Raw genomic sequence first — 22,154 nt, forward strand, 5'->3', positions numbered from 1 at the left:
GAATGGGTTTTCAGTGGGGTTCCTAGACCAGCAACATCACCTTGTAACTTAGAAATGCAAATTTTTATATGCCACTCCAAACCTATTGAAAAATTCAGGTGAGTCTGATGCGTACTCAAGTTGCAGAACTGTCTCATCCTGCCTCTGCATCATTTTTACCAGTCTCTTCCGTAAAAAGATGAGTAAATGAGCTGATATTTTTCAACCAATTAAAAAGTTCTTTAATGCTGTAACTATTAAAACTAATATGCTTGATATACAGATAACCTGTTTTGCTCTTTGAGGAAGCAATTTCCAACAGATTTCCCGTTGGAAAAAATTATAAGTAAAAATATATCCCATTGCAAAATAAGTCTACAGATGATAAATTAGTATGTACCAGTGTAGCATATACATTCTCTACATATTGTCTTCATTAAAACAATGTGGGGAAAAATTAACATTTTAAAAATAAAATTAGAAAACTGACCCTTTGACAAACTAAATATTTTTTTTAACAGTATAGGTTAACTTTTTTGCAGTTTCTTGAATTCACAAGCTTTTACTTGTTCTATCTCTACCTTGACAGTCATTCATGATCTTTGTATTATACAGTAGATGTATAGAACTGGTTCTCAAGTTTGGCTGCATGTTAGAATCCCTTGGGAAGCTTTCAAGTCCTACAGGTGATTTCAAAGTGCAGTCAAGGTTGAGACTACCATCTTAAGGTTTCAGCAACCAGTTTCTCAAAATGGTACAGTAGCTTAAGAAGTTGAAACATAAGCTGGATTTGATCAAGTATGGTGTCATTCTGAATGTCCTACTCTTGTCAATTGCTCTAGAATAATTAATCTCGGTTGTCTGCTGTTAAACTGTCAATGCTTTCTCATTGAGAACTCATTCTTCACAAAATGAATCTGCTTTGATTATGGATTGAATTTCTTGTGACAATTTTAAGGCACTACAAACCCTTTGGAGACATTTCAGTTGCCCAAATCAGTGATTCTCAACACAGGTTGCACATTAGAAACTTTAAAAAGCTACAATGGTGAGGTCCTATCCTCAATCTATTAAATTAGAATCTCTAATTGGGCGGGGGGAGGGGGGGATCTATCTGTATTTTTTTTAAGTTCCATAGGTGAGCCCTGGCCTGTATGGCTCAGTTCATTGAGTGTTGTCCCTGCACCAGGTCACTGCTTTGATTCCTGGTCAGGGCATGTGGCCCAGTTGAGTCCAATCCCCAGTAGGAAGCATGCTGGAGGCAGCCAGTCAATGTTACTCTTTCACATCAATATTTCTCCCCCTCTCCCTCCCTCTCTATAAATTCAATAAAAACATATTTTTAAAAGGTAAAAATATATAAAAGCTCCATTGGTGAGGTTTTGATAATAGAATGCCAATTTCTTCACATCAATAGCCTATATTTGCTTTTCATTTTACTGGAGTTTTTGTATGACATCTTAAAGTTATACTACTCAGACTTCTAAATTTCATTCCTAAAAAAAAAAAAAAAAAGGCAGAAGCAATCAAAAAAGCATCATTCTAAAAGTCAAGGCTTTAGTAATGGGCACATTTACTTTGAAAAAGGTATAAATTACTAAAACCAGGCATAAGATACCAGCTCCCATAGCAGATTTCACTATGTGACTAAACATCACACCAGCTGTAAGCACAAATGAACTAGTCCCCAACTAAAAGATATGTCTTTAAGTTCTTCCTCAAGTGTTCAGCTTAAAATGCTCTAAAGTTTTGTTCAAAATCCAAGGCCTCACCTCTAGACCTATGGAATCAGACTCTCCAGAGGAACTAGGGAATTCCATATGTTTAACAAATTCCAGATGATTCTTATGATCATACAAGTTTGGAAAACACTGTTGTTGTTTTTTTTGTTTTGTTTTCCCCCACTACCACAAATTATGCAGTCGAGTTTCCCACATTTGGGGAAATCGCAGGGGTCAGCACATCCGGAGTGCAATGGATAAGCCTCGCCCTGGGAAAACCACCTTCGTGATCATGGTATCTCCCCTGCCAGGTAAGTATGGAAAACACTGTTGATGGACCTTAAGAGTTACAAAATTTTGGAGCAGGCTCTCTCTGGAACACGCCCATGCCTTTTTTTCCGTCTCAGGCGTGCATCTTTACTTTTCCCTCCTAAACTCTAAGGGTCCCCACAAGACTTGCAACCAGGGGAGCAATGGGCAGCAGCAGTTCATCCAGGACTAACACCCTGAACCCGTCTCCCAGGCCCCTTTTTTCTGACTTTTCAGTGAGCTAACAGCAGCTCTGCCTTGGCTCACTTCTATAACGTTTCTAGGGAACCAAAGCAGAGTACCACCTAGGCTCTCTCCTTTTGCTTCTTCTACCCTAAGTCCTTTTGCTTCTACCCTAAGTCTTTCCTTTGTTTCACAGTCGCCAGCTTTAATAAATGTACTCTGAAAATTACACACACATTTTGGAGATGGCATAAATACAATAGTTACACCTTCACACTTAGACCTTTGTATTTTCCCATGACTCACTGGGATTACTCTTGTTAAACAATGATAATGGCAAAATATCTGATTCAAAATCATCTCTGCTCAGATTGTGTTCTTTTTTGCCAGTGATATTCCATTTGGAACCGGGGGGGTTGGGGGATGAAAGTGTTATCTCATAGTTCAGTTTTCAGTTTCTCATACAAATCCTCTTGGTCAATCATATCTGTGTGCCCATTCCAGCGATGATAGGCAAGGAGGGCGGCATTGTGGGCTGCAATGGCACTCATTTCCATGGCACTTGCTGCACACTCTATGCCATTGAGGTAATAAAGTCGGTCATGGAGTATGATGGGGGGGCATTTATCTGGAGGCTTATAGTAAGGATATGCATACCACTGCTGCTTCACAGCATATTCATAGGACAAAAAGAGCTTTAGAAGTTGCTCGTTAGTGAGCGTTTCCGGGGAAAAGGTCTTCCAAACAAAAGCTCCATCTGTAGATGGTTGAGGATTATTATTTTCTTTTACAGAGGACACAATCCCAATGCTATTAATAAACAAATGTGAATTATCAGTGGTTAAGATTGTACTGAGACCAAATTCATCTAAGGCTCTGGAGCTAAAAGAAGTTGAATTCAACTTCCCCTTAATAAAAGTTGTCACTATTTGTTTGTAGTATTGATGGAATTCTTCAATTGGAGGATCAAAGTTGAGAAAAGTTATATTGGACATTTTTCGATTCAATGGAGTGGCCACCAAAACGATGTCATAAAAGCCTGAACGGGTCTCAGATCCAGTTTGGTAGACCACTTCATACATCTTTGTGGGGTTTCCTAGAAGAAATAAGGAAGCATACATTTCTTTAGTGTTTCTAACATACTATACTTTATGCCTCCTAAAAATAATTCTATAAAAAAAAATTCTATATCTTCTTAATCATTTATAGTCCTAAGGAATTAAAAACTTTATCCAATGAATGCATAAATAAGAACAACAAATTGATGTTTCTATCTCTCTCTCTCTAAAAAAAAAAAAAAAAGACTTTACCTATTAGGATAACTGTCCCAAACTGAGGCCAATTTCCTACTCAGAATAAAAATAATACAAGTACAAAATAAGGAAAATTTACTTTTGAGAATAAAACTTTTTAAATCCAAGGAATCATGCCACTATACTTGAGTACATTTAAGAATATTTCCACATGGCACAACACTTACAATTTAAAATTCCATCATTTGGAACTGAGTGAGAAATGGAGGAAGAGAGTTTTTTTCCCCTGAACAATTATTTTCTACAGGGGAAATCAGGAACAATAAAATAGAAATTCAAGCTCACCTGTCTGCTTGGTTCTTGTTTTCTCCTCTATGTACATTACTGAGCCAGATATAAGGTTGCTTTTGGAAGCCTGAAGGAGCTTTGAACAAACAAGTTTATTGCCACCTTCTACTGCCCAAAGGCCAGAATCAGCACCAGCTAGTGACACTGCCCCTGTCAGCAGTAGGAAGAAAAAGTGTTTAATTCTAGCTCAGTAAGGAGCCCTCCACCCACTCTCCCTTCCCAGTTAGGTGAGTTCTCCCCCCAGTGTCTCCACACGTTGCCAAATGGCCCCTGGGGGCAAAACCTCCTCCAGTGAGAACCATTCAACTGATGAAAACCAAGGACACTCTCCCCATAAAAATGCACACCTGCATTGACACAGTCCTGCCAATAACGTCTGAGGTTTCACAGAGAAAGGCAGTCTTCTCCAACTCACTGCTCAGGTCAGAAGTAACCACAGCATCAGGTACGCCCCTCTGTGAACCAATTCTATAACCTTCCCACGCCTTGGCTTACCTACAAAGCCATTGATGTCCATGCTTTGGCCGTAATTGAGCCTGTTGACAGGAGCAATCATTTCATCAAGGAATTTCTTAGAGAAACCTGCTTTCTGTAAGGTTTCAAGAAATGTCCGGTTAAGCATTCCAAGGAAGTCGTCCCCTCCTAGAGAATGTAGTAAGTTTTCTACACTACTGAAGGCATAGTCATGAGACTGGTAGCGGTAGATCCTTTAAAAAGAGAGAGAGAAATGGCCATTAAACATCAAACAAGATGTGCATAAATAAGGGAAATGGCACCATAAGAATCACTGACTTCCATGTTTCTCTTTGATGGGTTCCTACTTATCATGTGAGACGCACCTCAGCCACCATCTTCTCCAGGTATCCCAGAAGCTCTCAGCCCTCCCTCTCCCTCTGCCTCCTCTGAAAGTCCACTGTCCTTTGTATAGACTCTTCTGCATTAATATAGTCACCGGGAGCACCTTTAAAGAAGTGGGTACGGGCCCTAACCGGTTTGGCTCAGTGGATAGAGCATCGGCCTGCGGACTGAAGGGTCCCAGGTTCGATTCCGGTCAAGGACACGTACCTTGGTTGCAGGCTCCTGGCCTTGGTCAGGGGCATGTGGGAGGCAGCCAATCGATGTGTCTCTCTCACATCAGTATTTCTATCTCTCACTCTCCCTAAAAATCAATGGAAAAAATATCCTCGGGTGAGGATTTAAAAATAAAAATAAAAAAGTGGGGCCGAAACCGGTTTGGCTCAGTGGATAGAGCGTCGGCCTGCGGACTGAGGGGTCCCGGGTTCGATTCCGGTCAAGGGCATGTGCCTGGGTTGTGGGCGCTTCCTCAGTGGGGAGTGTGCAGGAGGCGGCTGATCGATGTTTCTCTCTCATCGATGTTTCTAACTCTCTATCTCTCTCTCTTCCTCTCTGTAAAAAATCAATAAAATATATTTTTTAAAAAAAATAAATAAATAAAAAAGTGGGTACATCTTATTCTCATTCATCATTGTATCCTCCAGTAAGATTTAGACATGTCTAAAATTATAATTTATCTTTCCACCAGGCTTAATCCTCTCCATCCAATCCCTACCCCAAACAAAAATAACAGGACACACCTAACATCCTACATGTCATCCTCAGTTCATTCAGTTTCAAACTTAAACATTTTTGCTTCTCCCTTCTGCTTCTCCCACCCAAGAAGGAAACCTTATCAATCTCATTTCCCTGTTCTTGAGTCAGGATTTATACTCAAACTACTAAAATTAGTAACTGATCTACCTGCTTCTAGTTTCTTCCAATAATCTCTCAGAAGCCCTAAAATACCTCTTTTATTTTATAATCCACCCACTCAAATTCAAAAAACATCTTGCTTAATGCTGCTTACTAACTAAAAGTCCTGACTTTTTTTTTTAAATCACAGATTTTTTTTTAAATATATTTTATTGATTTTTTACAGAGAGGAAGAGAGAGAGATAGAGAGTTAGAAACATCGATGAGAGAGAAACATCGATCAGCCGCCTCCTGCACATCACCTACTGGGGATGTGCCCGCAACCCAGGTACATGCCCTTGACCGGAATCAAACCTGGGACCTTTCAGTCCACAGACCGACGCTCTATCCACTGAGCCAAACCGGTTTTGGCTAAATCACAGATTTTAAAGCCAAACTCAAGCAAGTCTAATTCCTTTGCTCTAATTACAGGTAAAGAAACAAAGAAATTTTAAAAGAACTTGTTGAGCCCTGGCCAGTATGGTCAGTTGGTTGGGCGTTCTTCCTGTGCACTGAAAGGTTGCCGGTTCGATTTCCAGTCAGGGCACTTGCCTGGGTTGTGGGCTCGATCCCCAGTAGGGGGCTTGCAGGAAGCATCCAATAGATGTTTTGCTCTCACATCAATGTTTTTCTCTCCCCCTCTCCCTTCCTCTCTCTCTAAAAGTCAATTTTAAAAAAAAAATTTAAATAAAATAAAAAACCACATGTCAAGTAGAAGGCTCAAGCACAACTTGCCCCCTTTGCCCTCAACCCCCCCACATATACACACATACTCATTCCCTCAACTTGAGCACACCTGACCCATTCACCAGTCTCTAAATATCTATATATATAAAAACCTAATATGCAAATAGACTGAACAGCGGAACAACCAAACAACTGGTCGCTATGATGTGCACTGACCACCAGGGGCGCACGCGGAACATGGCGGGTGTCGGCCTCAGCAGGATGGTGTAGCAGGTGAGCGGGGACGCCAGACTAAGGCAGGGCGCTAGTTGCTGTCATCGGGGCAAGCCTCTGGTGGTCACTGAAAATTCTTTGCTCCCGTGCACCGCGGTCCCGCCCAGTGCTCACACCTGTTGCTGGCGCCGGCGCCGGCACCAGCCCTGCTTGCACCCGCTGCCAGTGCCAGAACCACTGCTCACACCCACTGCCAGCACCGGCCCCGATTGCTCGGTGCCGTCAGTAGGTGCAAGCGGCAGCTGCCGGCCCCGATCACTCCTCAGGGTTTCTCCACCACCCCCTGCTCCTGAGGGGTGATCAGGGCTGGCAGCTGCCTTTCGCAACTGCTGCCGGCGTTCACACCTGCTGCCGGCGCCAGAGCCACCACTGGCACCTGCTGCCAGTACCCAGCGCTGGTCCTGATTGCTTGGCACCATCAGCAAGTGGCAGCTGCCAGCCCTGATCGCCTCTGAGGGTTTCTCCACCTCCCCCTGCTCCTGAGGGGTGATCAGGGCAGCAGCCGCCACTTGCACTGCTGACAGCGCCGGCCCTGCTCACACCCACTGCTGGCGCTGGCCCCAATCACTCCGCACCATCAGCAGGTGCGAGCGGGGCCAGCGCAGTCAGTGCATGGGAGTGGCAGCAGGAGCAAGGGCTGCCAGCAGAGAGGGGACCAGGGGCCGCAGTGGGAGGGGCCGGGCGGGGGTGCAGAGGATGGGCCAAGACCTGCCCCTGTGCCCACCGCAGCCTCGCAGCCCATAGTTCCTTTCAAGGTGCATGATTTCGTGCACTGGGACCCTAGTGCTCTACATATTACTCCCTAATATTGTACTACCTCTTTCCTCCAATTGGAATACAGTTCCCATTCCTAAACAGAGAACAGCTACACTTCCTTCAGAGCTTGAATCACACCTCCTCTGCAGAGTCTTACCCAACCTCTCAGTCCACAGTGATATCATCTCCCCAAATCGCATAAAATTTAGCCAAAAGTGGTAAGGAATTATAAATTTATTAGGTCATCTGTAAAACCAGATGGGCTGAGCCCCAAAATGACACCAGCACCCAAGGATGGGGAGTCAGAGGTTTTAAGGGACTCTAGGCGGGCTTTTTCGGCAGGGAACTCTCTGGGCAGGTCTGGATCCTGGGAAAGATAATGGTCTTAGCAAGTGGAATGTGATCTAAGTGAAAGGGAAGGTCGGTTGTGAAGTGATCTGAAGGTCAGTTCCCAGGGGAGGGGGTATCAGTTCAATTATCTGATCAGTCCTAACAGCACCCCGGCCACTATGCCTCTCATTCAGCACTTCGACACTACATTGTATGATTTAATATTTAGAAAATACCACCTGACATATCTCTGTACTTTATGGACTTAAAAGAATGTCCATATAAATTAGTTCATACAGTAATTCAATACATAATTTTTCAGATTCCCAGTGATACAAAAATGAGAAAGACATGGTTCCTTTCCCTCAAGGAGCTTACAGTTAGAAACAGGTAATAAGGTATGCACAAATATATGAAAAAAAGGGAAGAAATAAGTGCCAAAGAAATATCTTTATCAGTGATCAAGAGAAGAGTTTTACATCAACTTTCTTCTCCAAAATAAACTGTATATTTTTAGAGAGCAGGGGACAATGTCATACCCATTTTAATATTACCTACTGTCTACCAGTGTACTGAAAAAAATGTTGAATACATTTTTGTGGGGAAAAATAATATAAGTGCCAAAACTGAGCACCTAAATAACTCCTTCCCGACGTATCATTTGGCCTCTAGGTCCTAGGAACTTGGAAAAAGTAGGATGAACTGAGTTCTTTTAGAAAAATAATAGAATGAATATCTCATAAAATGAAGAGTGGCTAAGGTAAAGTGACCAGTGGCTAATGGTCAGCATGACAAAAATAACATATAATGTTATAAAAAAATTATTCCCCACCCGGTGGCATGGCTAAGTGGTTGAGCACTGACCTATGAACCAGGAGGTCACAGTTTGATTCCGGGTCAGGGCACATGCCCAGGTTGCAGGCTCAATCCCCAGTGTGGGACATGCAAGGAGGCAGCCGATGAGTGATTCTCTCTCGTCACTGACCTTTCTATCTCTCTGTCCCTCTCCCTTCTTCTCTCTCTAAAAATCAATAAAAACATATTTTTAAAAAAGTTAGACATGTAACTGGCAGTTTCTGCTAATCAGATTGCTTACACAGCTCTTTTCAAACTACATTTGTATAACTCTTAACATTTATTCATTCATTTATTCACTCAACTATTTATGGAGCATCAACTTTGATTCAGGCAATGTTCTAGGTGTCAAAGATGCAGAGGTCAGTCAACACGACAGAGAAAGAAAAAAAGAAACCTGCCCTAATTGGACCTTGTGTTCTAGTTAGGGAAACAGGTAATAAAAACATAAATAAATGTGAGGAAATTACATAATTTAGAAGCTGATAAATATTGAGGAAAGTAAATAAAAAAGAAAACTTAGGCCCTTGGCCAATGTGGCTCAGTACACTGGGCACTGTCCCGTGCACCAAAGGTTGCCAGTTCAATTCCCAGTCAGGGAATCAACCAATGAATAATACATAAATGAACTGAACAATGCAATGTATCTATCTATCTACCTATCTTCTCTCTCTCTCCCTCTCTCTCTCTCATCAATAAATAAAAATTTTTTTAAAAATCAACGAGTGAGCCCTAGCTGGTTTGGCTCAGTGGATAGTGCGTCAGCCTGTGGACTGAAGGGTCCCAGTTTCGATTACAGTCAAGGGCACATGCCCTGGTTTCGGGCTCAATCCCAGGGGGCATGCAGGAGGCAGCCAATCAATGATTCTCTCTCATCATTGATGTTTCTATATCTCTCTTTCCCTCTCCCTTCCTCTCTGAAATCAATAAAAATGTATTTTTTTTTAAATCAACTAGTGATGCATGAATGGGTGAAGCAACAAATCAATGTGTTTTTTTTTCTCTCCCACCCTTCCTCTCATCTCTAAAATCAATAAATTTTAAAAAGAAAAGAATTAGCCGAAACCGGTTTGGCTCGGTGGATAGAGCGTCGGCCTGCGGACTGAAGGGTCCCAGGTTCGATCCCGGTCAAGGGCATGTACCTGGGTTGCACGCATATCCCCAGTGGGAGATGTGCAGGAGGCAGCTGATCGATGTTTCTAACTCTCTATCTCTCTCCCTCTCGGTAAAAAAATCAATAAAATATATTTAAGAAAAAAAAAAAAAAGAATTATACATACAGGTGGCACCGCATCTGATGCCATTGGAACTGGATTTTCCTGCTGAGCGTGTAGCACCATGCCACCTACCTTCTTTAAAGAGTGACTGCCTATCTCTACACAAATTCTACTTATTTTCTTTCTTTTTAAGTATTAGAAATTTTATTAAAGTTAACACTCCACAAGGTCATACAAATCAAACTGAAAAAAATTCCAGGCATGCAAACTATCATCTCTGTTAATGTGCCATCTTTTCATCTTCAAATGTCAAAAATGAACTTGTTTTAATGATACAAAAAGTCTTTAGAAAGTCAAATCCACTGTCCATTTGTGTTGGGTAAGAAACCTATTGTCTTCATTCATTTCATAAAATCCATGTTAAAAGAACCCTGTCTTGTATATTATCACAGCACTCTTGTATTTCCCACTGTGGACTGCCAAGTTGAGTTCTCAGTGGTAGGATCCATTTGGAACGCTTCAATCTGCCTGGATGTAAATGCTTCCACCAATATCTATCCCTTATACTGGCCTTTTAGAGATTTCATCTCAGGATTCACATTTTAGCTATATAAATTACAGACTTTCCCAAAGATTTACTATATCCTCAAAGATAGAACTCCAGTCTCAGTCTTCAACATGGTTTGTCTCAAATAAAAAAGCTGCATTTGTTCAGAACTAAATTTAATTTTAAGCTCATAAGTTACCGGGTCTGAACACGACTGATGGGACCTTGAGGTCACCCAGAGGATTCCCCGGTTGAGCAGCAGGCCTGGCAGCTCATGGTGCCTCTGCCACAGGACCCAGACCCTCCCAGCACAGCTTTCCACTGGTGGCCCTGCAACCAACTGCAGCGAAATGCTCATCCCCTACTCTACCCTCCCTCCTTCCCCTTGACCACCCCAAGCCCCAGGTCCCCATGCCTCTATATATCTTCTTAGTTATGGATTTATTGCTTGTCGCTCTACTAAAATGTATGTTCTTTGAGGGCAGGGACATGTTCTAGGTTATACATCCTGGGGACCTAGAATAGTGCCAGGCACTTAGCAGGCACATATGACATGTAATTTTCACCTTTTTAATAATTATTTTATTATATTTGAATAGTCATAGTAATCAAATGTTAATAGCATTTATAAGTTCAATATCTCTAGCATCTAGTAAACCAACCCGGGGTGGGAGGTTGGGGTGGGCTAGAAGGGGCCAATGGGGGGGAAGGGGATATATGTAATACTTTCAACAATAAAGATTTAATAAATAAATAAATAAATAAATAAAATAAAAATAGTAAACCAGCCGTGGCGGTTAACTCAGTTGGTTAGAGCATCATTCCCATTGCCAAGGTTGTGGTTCCATCCCTGGTTAGGGCATATGCAAGAGTCAACCAATGAATGTATTAATAAGTGCAACAACAAACTGATCTCTCTTGCTCTCTCTCTCAAATCAATAAGTAAATAAAAATTTTAAGTAAACCAGCATAAAAATTAGCACATGCCAACAGCCTTAAAAGAAATGTTACATTTTTCAAAATTACACTGGTTATTTTATGTTATTTTTTCCCAATTACCAAAGTAATGTGCGTTCATACACACAGACAATTCTGAAAATACAGAATATAAAAAAAAAGAAAAGAAAAGAAAAAAGAGGCACTCCCAGGACAGTGCTGGAATTTATTATCTTAATTTAAATTCTTAGGGCACAGAACTGATACCCTACCTCAGGTTGCTGGCTCACTAAAACATCATGTCACAATTAAAGTCCACTTTTCTGATCCTTTCTACAAGCTCTTGCACATATGACCGCATTCATCTGATACGTAACACCAGCACAGTGAAGTGAACAAGAGTGAGGACTAGAGTCAGCCTGCCCGGGTGGAATCTCTGGCTCTACCACTCATAGGGGGGTATACTTGCACACTTGAAACTTCTCCATGCTCCACCTTCCATAGCTGCAAAAAGAAGCTAATAAATAGTACCTACCTCGAGAGCTGTTATGAGAATTCAGGTTAACATTTGTAGAGCGTTTAAGAGTGTCTAGCAATAATAAACAAGCATTTGCAAAGTACATGTTCAGAAGCAAAAATAAACTGCCCTTTTAATTTCCAAGTGGATCGTAGTTTATACAAAACATTTTGCCTAACAAATAAGCCTTCCAGTTAGGTAGAGAACTGTTCCAAGAAACCATAATTCCTAATGATCATCTAACCAAAAGGTCTTAGGGTTAAATGGAAAGGGAAAACATTACCTCATAAACTTGTCTAATACATCCTCTACCCACATGTGCATTCGAAGGGGCTGAAATCCATACTGCCAAATTAGCTTAATTATGTTAATTATAAACCAGCTGCTCTCCTCAAACACCAGAGTGTCTCCGTTAGAGACCCCTATGAGGCCACCAGAACTCTGAATAGTAGAAAGACCTGCAAAAACAGAGAAAGGGTAGCCAAGTCAGTAGTGTCTATGTTGATCACATGAAAGGTAATCTGAACTTACTGGGGACACTCTGAAGTGAATTCCGGGTTTCCCCTTGTTCTCAGGAGATATACCAAAGGAGCACTATCTTTAGAATAAGTGATATGATACACTCACTACACTGTCCAAAAGCAAATTCTCTTAAAGATGGGTCATGCAGATATATCAAAATTAGGCTGGCTATCTTTAGTCTGAAGAGACTAGAAAGTCAAAGGAAAAAGGTAGAGTAGCAACCGAATTCAACTTAAAAACAGAAATAGCAGGCATGAATCTTTGCAGCATAAATTGCTCCTGGCATAAATTTCTCCAAATCGCCCTCATGGAGAAAAGAGGCTCAGGAAGCATCCACAAAAAATACGGAAGGCAGCTAAGGGAAAGGAGGAACCCTAGAACTGTGAAAATAGTGCTTTGCATAACTGGCTATTTCAGATAACTGGGAGGAGGCCGGTATTACCCAATATTCCTTAAGAAAAGAGCCTGCAGAGGCTTGCCAGATTTCCCTCACAACCTGTCCAGCTTCTATGCTGGTAGGAAAGTAGTCAAATTTCTGGTTTCTAAGCGCATGTCTGTACCCATAGCTGTGTGAGTGACGTTAAGCCAGACACAAGCCTCTGAGTCTAATTTCCCACTATGAGCTCACTAGGTTTCTGCTAACCCAAACCATTCTTTGATTCAACAGAAACCTGCAGGTTGAAGAACTGACAACAGCAACCATCCCCATCCCCGCCAACACCATGGCTGTAATTCCAGATAACTTAAGATACTGATAGCTAGCATCCCATTACAGGGGAGTGCCTCCTAACCAAGGCAGTACCAACTGCTAGGAGGAAAGTGAGGGAAGAGTTTCACCAACTTGTCTGTAAAAGACAATGAACAAGGTGGAAAAGTTTCAGTTCCCTATCTGATCAAAATATCCGTGGATGGTCACACAGAAAGCTCTAAGATCAAATTACATACCCAGGTCCTTGACAAAACGCTTCATGTGCAGATTTAGAGGATGGATGACAGAACCTCCTGCTTCATATTCTTGCCCCTGTAAAGTAATGGTGGCCAGGCGGCCCCCCACCTCTCCTCTTTCAAACAGGTCAATCTTCACATCTTTCCCAAATTTCTGCCGCAGATAATAGGCTGCTGAGGTGCCACCAATTCCGGCTCCAATGACGGCTATGGAGGGAAAAAAGGAACAGTGTATTTCACTCTTACCAGCTTTGTGGGTTTTGTTGTTTTTGAAAGACCATTAAGCAATAACAGATGTTACTTAAGGCTATTATGAACAATTTAGGGAAGCCTGGATAGGGGAAGGCCAGTATGAGTTGCAGTGAAGATAGAATTCTGAATCTGGACACAAACACTGACCTCCGACAACAGTGGCAGTAAATTAACTTGCCAGCTGACATTCATTTGCCAGATGCCCAAAGATTCTCACAGTTCTTTGTGGAGGCACCAATGGGCCTGCACAACCTTTTTTGTGCCCAACTCATGGGAACAGAGGAGATGGGTCTGTCCAGCATACATTTTTAAATAAAGGGGCAGCCATTTTTGCCTAGATTTGTTGTTTCCTTAGTGTAGACAGGACAATGATCCCAAAGAGCAGTTTTAAAGGGAGTAAGAAACAAAGCAAAGCAAAACGAACAGGAAGCAAACGCACATAAAGACTGAAAGTGGAGAGAGTGCAATATTTCAGCTGTGCAGCAACCCTCGGCAGGGAAATTGTGCAAGCCAGGGGCCTGAGCGCAGGCCTACTGCAACAAAGCGGAGCGGGGACGGGGGTTTCGCCCCCGTGAGGGAAGCAGACGGGGTCAGCTAGTTCACGGCTCCATGTGCTGAGTCGGCGGGCGCCTGTCATCTGCAGAGCGAAAGCGGCCTGTGGCTCTAAGACAAACCGGGGGACCGGCCCCCCAAAGGAGCAGCAGGGAAGGCGGCGAGAGGGCGAGAGGGCTCCTCTACCACCAGGCTTCCGAGACAGGGGCTGCAGGGACGCTTGGAAGGTGCTTGCCGGCGCGCGTGGGTCCCCCTTCCACGGCCCATTCCTCAAGTGGGCCCATCTCCGGGGCACCGAAAGCGACACTGAGACGCGAACCGGCCAGATCACAACAAGCGCAGAGGGCTCGGCCCGCGCGACCCAGTGCGGGGCCTGGTGCACCGGGCAGCCGCCGCCCGGCGCAGGGCGCACTCCCGCACCGCCCTCCGCGCCCCCCACGGTCGGTCGCCTACCGATCTTGTCCGGCGGGGCCTGCAGCTCGGTGCTCCCGGGACACACCCAGCTGCACAGCAGCAGCCACAGCCCCAGAAGAGAAGGGACGAGTTCCCCCGCCGCACGATTCATGTCTCCCGGATCGCTGCACTCGGGAGACCCGGAGCACCACACTGAGCTTCGGCTCGCCGCTGCGCGGCTGCGTGCTCCGCCCGCCCCGCCCTCCCCCCGCCGGCCCCGCCCCCGCCGGCCCCCCGCCCAGGTTCCCCCCGCTTTGCCAGCACCCTGACACCTCCGTTCCACCCATCCCTCCAGGAGCTCCAAAAAGTCTACCCTACTTCAAGGAGACACCAAAGGCACCGGAGGAAGCTCGCCCAGCTCTCCTTCCTTCCCATCTGTTTGGATGAAACACCTTATTTCTTCCCTAAGGTCCTCTTTTGTCCCTTTCATCACTCCCTCTCAAACAATGCACACGGCTAATCCCTGTCTAAAACAGACCAGGGGAGCTCCAAATAACTTACTGAGTGGTCGCTACTAGGATGTTCCGGGGATTGCCGGGTAAGAGATGAATGGGTACATGACGTTATGTGAAAGGGAAAATGAGGGCGACCCGGGGTGGGCTCCAAGGTGAAGGAAGTGAAAAGAGTGTGCCCATATATGTGGTGGAACATTATGCAAAGCATTAAAAAGAATGTAGGACCTGTAACTATTGTCCTGGTATTGTTAGGTGAGAAAATTGGTGGCTGAATGAAGGGTACTATACCATCCCATTTCCATAATTAAAATACCCCACCCATCCAGCCCCCCAAAAAGAAAATAAAAATCAGTATATGAATATGAAGAACAGTACAGGTAGAAGGAAAACAAGTATAAAAGAAAGGTTGAAGCTTTTTCGCAATGGGTTTGCCACCAGAACACAGATGTGGTGAAAACCATCACTAAATCCAAGCCAAAATGGGAAAGGAAAAGACTCATTTCAACTTCGTCATGAGTGAACAGGTAGATTCTGGTAAGTCTACCGCTACTGGCCGTCTGATCTACAAATGTGGTGGGAATGACAAAAGAACGACTGAAAATTTTGAGAAGGAGGTGGCTGAGATAGAAAGGGGCTCCTTCAAGTATGCCCGGGTCTTGGATAAACTGAAAACTGAACATGAGGGTGGTATCACCATTGATATTCCCTGTGGAAATTTGAGACCAGCAACTATTATATGACCATCATGGATGCCCCAGGACACAGAGACTTCATCAAAAGCATGATTATCAGCACATCTCAGGCTGACTGTGCTGTCCTGATTGTTGCTATTGGTGTTGGTGAATTTGAAGCAGGTATCTCCAAGAATGGGCAGACCCGTGAGCATGCCCTTCTGACTTACACACTGGGTACGAAACAACTGATTGTTGCTGTTAGCAAAATGGATTCCACTGAGCTGCCCTACAGCCTGAAAGATATGAGGAAATTGTTAAAGAAGTCAGCATCTACATTAAGAAAATTGGCTCCCACCCTGACCCAGTCGCATTTGTGCCAATTTCTAGTTGGAATGTTGACAACATGCTGGAGCCAAGTGCTAATGTGCCTTGGTTGAAGGGATGAAAAGTCACCCGTAAGCATGGCAATGCCAGTGGAACCACAATGCTTGAAGCTGTGGATCGCATCCTACCACCAGCTCATCCAACTGACAAGCCCCTGTGTATGTCCCCCTAGGATGTCTATAAAATCGGTGGCATTGGTACTGTCCCTGCGGGCCTATTGGAGAATGGTGTTCTTAAATCCAGCATAGTGGTCATCTTTGCTTCAGTCAACGTTACACTGAAATAAAGCCTGTTGAAATGCACCATGAAACTTTTAGTGAAGCTCTTTTTGGGAACAATGTGGGCTTCAATGTCAAGAACGTGTCTATCAAAGAACTTGGTTGTGGCACTCACCATTGGAAGCCGCTGGCTGCTCAGTTCAGGTGATTATCCTGAACCATCCAGGCCAGATTAGTGCTGGCTATGCACCTGTGTCACAGCTCACAGTGCCTGCAGATTTGCTGAGCTGAAGGAAATCAACTGTCATTCTGGAAAAGAGCTGGAGTATGTCCCAACATTTTTTAATTCTCGTGATGCTGCCATCACCGATATGGTTCCTAGCAAGCCCAGAGGGCTTCTCTGACTATCTTTCTCTGGGCCGTTTTGCTGTGGGTGTCATCAAAGCAGTGGATGAGAAGGCAACTGGAGGTGGCAAAGACAGCAAGTCTCCCCAGAAAGCTCAGAAAGCTAAATGAGTATTATCCCTAATATCTGCCACCCCAGTCTTAGTGGTGGAAGAGCGGTCTCAGAACGGTTTATCTCAATTGGCCATTTAAGTGTAATAGTAAAAGACTGGTTAATGATTATAATGCATCATAAAACCTTCAGAAGGAAAGGAGAATGTTTTGTGGACCATTTGGGGTGTGTATGGGGGGCAGTTTTAAAGTTATTAGTTTTTTAAATTAGTACTTTTTAATGGAAACAACTTGAGTAAAAATCTGTTGCAGATTTTTTTTTGAGAGAGAGAGAGAGAAGCATCAATGTGAGAGCGAAACACCTGATTGGCTGCCTGTTCTGCTTGCCCCCTACCGGGGATGGAACCCACAACTGGGGTATGTGCCTTGCCCAGGAATCCAACAGGCCAATTTTCTATGCACAGGATGATGCTCAACCAACTGAGCCAGCACACGGGCCAGTTCTGTCACAGAATTTTGAGACCCATTAAAACAATGAGAAACGTGTGTGTGTGTGTGTGTGTGTGTGTGTGTGTATTTAATTTATTGATTTGAGAGTGAGTGAGAAAGGGAGAAAAACATTGATTGGTTGTTCCACTTATTTATGCATTCATTGGTTGATCAAACCCACAATGTTGAAACTGGGTGGGATTTTTTTTTTTTTTTTTTTTTTTTTGGTCAACACTGTAACTTTCTATATACTACTTAAGTAAAAGACTTAAGAGTTGCCCATAATCTATTTCTGATGTTATATCTGCTGATACTTTAGAATTGGATAATTCTGTTAATTTTTTTTCCTGTTAATGTTTTTTCTGGGTGGGAACTTTGCTTCTTTTCCACTTTGTCTTAAGGGGCGGAATCTGGTTACATAGCAAAAGTTATAGAAGGGGTTCTGTTGGTGCAACACTAAATAAGGTTAGGACAAATAAGCAAAGAGTAACTAGTTTATAAAGGTCAAATTCTGTTATATTAAAGTCCACAGGTTGCATATAAAATGTTGTAGTTACATCAATATTGAATAAATTTGTTGGTATGTCAAATTTTAGTTAATTGTGAATTCGTATTTACAAATACTGAGGTAGTTTAAAGAACCTAAAATGAGGTTTAAATAGTATTGAGCGCTGTCTTGCTACAGTTAATTGTATCCAGATTCTAAGGAAAATCAATTATACTGAAAAAAAAAAGAAAGAAAAGTTGAACTTGGAGAAAGGAAGTAGAAAATTCAGTGCAAAAAAACACTCATTTACTGGACAAATATTTATTGAGCTCCTTCTAAGTGGCAGGAAATATTCTAGGTGAATGAGAAAAATCAATGAATAAAACCGATTTTAAAAACTACTTATTCTAATGAAGCTGACATTCTAGTGAAGGGAGACAGATGATAATTAGAGTATATAAGTAAATTATGTAATATATAGAATGGGGTATGAGGAATGGGAATGGGTTGCAATTTTAAATATGATGGTCAGGGTAGTAGGCCTTATTAAGTCAGATGCCATTTGAACAAAGCTTAGATCAAGTGAGGGGAGTGGACCAGGCAACTATCTGGGGAAAGAACTTTCCAGGCAAGAAGAACATCTGGTGTGTTTAAGAAACAACAAGGAGACCAGTGGAGCAGAGTAAGGAAAAGAAAGTGGAAGTGTTAATGGAACAAGATGCAAGTCATACAAGAAAGAAACACTTCTACTTAAGAACATGAACATAGAAAGATGAAGTCCTCTTTTGCACTACATCTAGAATTATAAAGAAAGAACTATGTGTGTCTTTTACTTTCCTATTTTCGAATTACATTATGTCCACAACATCTCAATGCATTAAGCCTACTAGGCCCTCAATTTCTGTTGGTTGATTAGAATTAGCCATGTAAATCACCTTAACAAGTATCATATTTGGAAAATTTCATTTCTGCTACTGAAACCTTGGAAAAGAATTTACTGAAAGGACACAGTGAAGAAATAATGTAAAAGACTTGCAAAGTGAGAGAAGTGGGAGGTGGATCAAAAAGGCTGTTGTATTCTGCACTCTTGGCCTTTTAAAATAATACTGCCGCTGAAACCGGTTTGGCTCAGTGGATAGAGCGTCGGCCTGCGGACTGAAAGGTCCCAGGTTCGATTCCGGTCAAGGGCATGTACCTGGGTTGCGGGCATATCCCCAGCGGGGGATGTGCAGGAGGCAGCTGATCGATGTTTCTCTCTCATCGATGTTTCTAACTCTCTACCTCTCTCCCTTCCTCTCTGTAAAAAATCAATAAAATATATTAAAAAAATAAAATAAAATAAAATAATACTGCCGCCATAACCGGTTTGGCTCAGTGGATAGAGCATCAGCCTGAGGACTGAAGGGTCCCGGGTTTGATTCCGGTCAAGAGCATGTACCTTGGTTGCGGGCACATCCCCAGTGGCAGGTGTGCAGGAGGCAGCTGATCGATGTTTCTCTCTCATCGATGTTTCTGACTCTCTATCGCTCTCCCTTCCTCTCTGTAAAAAATCAATAAAATATATTTAAAAATAAATAAAATAATACTGCCACTGAAATTCAAAAAGGTGTTTTTATACGTATTTATTTATTTTTATTGTTTAAAGTATTACATATGTCTCCTTTTTAAAAAGATTTTTTTTAATCATGGGGAAAATATTACCTCATATCTGACGGGTAATAATCAGGTAATATAACAAACATTTATTTAAGAGCGTTGCTTAAAAAAGCAGTCTCCCTAGGAAGCAAAACACTAAGATTCTCTCCCTCTGCAAACTCTAGCTCAGCTTCTCTCCGAGTCCTCCTCTTGACTAGGCCTCAACTTTGGCCTATAAAGATGAAAAAAACACTGACAGTTTCTAACAGCTCAAAGCGGCCTCCTTGGGATAACCTTAGCACCCCTTAAAGTGCCTGTCTGAGAAAACTCAAGGTTCCCCAAATTACTGGCTTTTTGTCCCATCTGACACATGAAGATAGAGCCCTGTGCTACAATCCCCAGCACCCCACCCCCATCCCTTCTTGATGTTTGTGATCTTTCACTTCCCTGACTTTACTGGCCCCTGCTCATCCCCCGCCCTATTTCTTCATTCTCCCTTTAAAGGACCCAGTCACTTCTGTGCAAATCAAAGTTTAGTTCATACTGTGCGTACTCTTTTCCCCATTGTAAGAGTATATTATGATTAAAATTTAAATTTTAGTGTCTGGCTTTGTTTATCTTTGACAACACTCAAATCTATAATTCTGTCTCTGCTCCGTGTCTTTTTTCTTCTTTGAAACTGTCTTGAAGAAATTCATTTTTATAGCGTCTTACTTCTTCACATCTCATTTCTTTCGTATTCTAAATAGTCTACATATTAATTCTGTCTTAGACAAGACAGGAAATTCAAAAGTGATATAAGAAAATGTAAACATTTGACTACATAAAAAACATTTTAAGATGGCTAAAGAGAGCCGGAACCGGTTTGGCTCAGTGGATAGAGCGTCGGCCTGCGGACTGAAAGGTCCCGGGTTCGATTCCGGTCAAGGGCATGTACCTGGGTTGTGGGCATATCCCCAGTGGGAGATGTGCAGGAGGCAGCTCATCGATGTTTCTCTCTCACTGATGTTTCTAACTCTCTATCTCTCTCCCTTCCTCTCTGTAAAAAATCAATAAAATATATTAAAAAAAAAAAAAGATGGCTAAAGAGAGAATTTTAATTATACAGAAATAGAATAATCAGTTATAAAAATAACATACCAGCCCTAACTGGTTTGGCTCCGTGCAGAGAGCATCGGCCTGCGGATTGAAGGGTCCTGGGTTCGATTCTGGTCAGGGGCACATGCCCGGGCTGTGGACTCGACCCCTTGGGGGGTACGCAGAAGGCAGCAGATCAGTGATTCTCTCTCATCATTGATGTTTCTATCTCTCTCTCCCTCTCCCCTCCTTTCTGAAATCAATAAAAATAAAAAATTAAAAAATATATATATACGTACCAGAATGATTATTGCAACATTGTTTGTAGTATTAAAAAAAAGGAATAACCTGAATGTTCATCAATACTATTTATGGTTATTTACACAATTTAGCATTGAATAAACTGTGGCACATTCATTCTATGGAATATTTTGCAATTATTTAAAAATTAATTAGATCTGTATAAGTTGAATTGAAAACATCTATAATGTACGTTTAAGTTAAAAAAGAAACTTGCAAAGTAATATCCATAGCATAATCACATTCTTTTAAATAACAAAAAATAAACAAGTACTTATATACATGTGCATCTAAAGTAAGATGCATATAAAGTAAAATGTGGAAGCTTATAGACTAATCTGTTAACATTAATTACCTCAAGAGAGGGAAAATGAGGAAATTATTAACCTTTTCTTGTTTTCTTATTTTGTTTCACTTGTCACAGTGAGCATGCATTACTTTGGCAACTTTAAAACTTTATTCATTTATTTTTTTTAATATTTTTATTAATTTTTACAGAGAAGAAGGGAGAGGGTTAGAGTTAGAAACATTCCCTACTGGGGATGTACCCGCAACCAAGGTACATGCCCTTGACCAGAATCGAACCTGGGACCCTTGAGTCCGCAGGCCGACGCTCCATCCATTGAGCCAAACTGGGTAGGGCGGCAACTTTAAAACTTTAATCAAGTTTTCAGCCCTGACTGATTTGGCTCAGTGGATAGAGCGATGGCCTGCGGACTGAAGGGTCCTAGGTTTGATTCCGGCCAAGGGCATGTACCTTGGTTGCGGGCACATCCCCAGTGGGGGTGTGCAGGAGGCAGCTGATTGATGTTTCTAACTCTCTGTCCCTCTCCCTTCCTCTCTGTAAAAAATCAATAAAATATATATTTTTTAAAAAATAAATAAAACTTTAATCAAGTTTTCAACAAAACTTTATTAATAAATATAATATCCTATATAATAAAAGGCTAATATGCAATTGACCAAACGGTGGAATGACCAGTCACTATGATGTACACTGACCACGATGGGACAGACGATCAATGCAGGAGCTGCCACCTGGTGGTCAGTGCGTTTCCATAGGGGGAGTGCTGCTCAGCTAGAAGCTGGGCTTGCCAGTGGGCTCACAGCTGGTGAGCACAGCAGAGGTGGCAGGAGCCTCTCCCACCTCTGCTACAGGCAAACGGTAAGGAGCAAGGGCTCCCTGCCTGCAAGAGCCTTGGACTGGGAAAGGGATGTCTGACTGCCAGCTCAGGCCTGATCCCCTGGGGGAATTGGGCCTGAGCCTGCAGATGGACATCACCCGAGGAGTCCTGGATTGCAAGAGGGCACAGGCCGGGGTGAGGGACACCCCCCCCCCACCCAGTGCACGAATTTCATGTACCAGGCCTCTAGTATAATAAATAAAACAATATTTAATAGAGTTTTTAAAGCTCTATTAAATACTTCTGCTATATCCATACAATGGAATTTTATTTTACTTGGCTAAAAAAAAGGAATGAAGTATTGATGCATGCTCCAACATGGATGAACAAAAAAGCATAATGCTAAGTTAAAGAAACCAGTACCAAGAAACCAAGTATGCCGAGACCGGTTTGGCTCAGTGGATAGAGCGT

At 42.5% G+C, this 22,154-nt stretch overlaps 1 protein-coding gene and 1 pseudogene across 2 annotated transcripts; one reads left to right on the plus strand and one right to left on the minus strand.

The window, feature by feature from the left end:
• Positions 1-353: 353 nt before the first annotated feature.
• On the minus strand, positions 354-14,591 carry PCYOX1 (prenylcysteine oxidase 1). The gene is made up of 6 exons (XM_081101402.1): positions 14,385-14,591; positions 13,128-13,334; positions 11,944-12,118; positions 4,289-4,500; positions 3,791-3,943; positions 354-3,288 (listed from the first exon to the last, which is right to left on the minus strand). The coding sequence occupies exons 1-6, from the start codon at positions 14,494-14,496 to the stop codon at positions 2,630-2,632; spliced, it is 1,518 nt and encodes a 505-aa protein (XP_080957528.1). The 5' UTR covers positions 14,497-14,591; the 3' UTR covers positions 354-2,629.
• A 727-nt stretch (positions 14,592-15,318) lies between these two features.
• LOC308526515 (elongation factor 1-alpha 1-like) lies at positions 15,319-16,631 on the plus strand (annotated as a pseudogene). Its single transcript has one exon. The product of its transcript is annotated as an elongation factor 1-alpha 1-like (transcript).
• Positions 16,632-22,154: the final 5,523 nt, after the last annotated feature.

The sequence above is a fragment of the Myotis nattereri genome, assembly GCF_964212035.1.
Source record: "Myotis nattereri genome assembly, chromosome: 10".
Taxonomy (NCBI): Eukaryota; Metazoa; Chordata; class Mammalia; order Chiroptera; family Vespertilionidae; genus Myotis; species Myotis nattereri.

Excerpts from the sequence above, each read along its gene's own strand:
- PCYOX1 (XM_081101402.1), bottom strand. The coding sequence starts at position 14,496 with ATGAATCGTGCGGCGGGGGAACTCGTCCCTTCTCTTCTGGGGCTGTGG. Across the intron at positions 12,119-13,127 it reads GCGTTTTGTCAAGGACCTGG|GTCTTTCTACTATTCAGAGT; the intron begins GTATGTAATTTG and ends CTGTTTTTGCAG. Across the intron at positions 3,289-3,790 it reads AACAAGAACCAAGCAGACAG|GAAACCCCACAAAGATGTAT; the intron begins GTGAGCTTGAAT and ends TATTTCTTCTAG.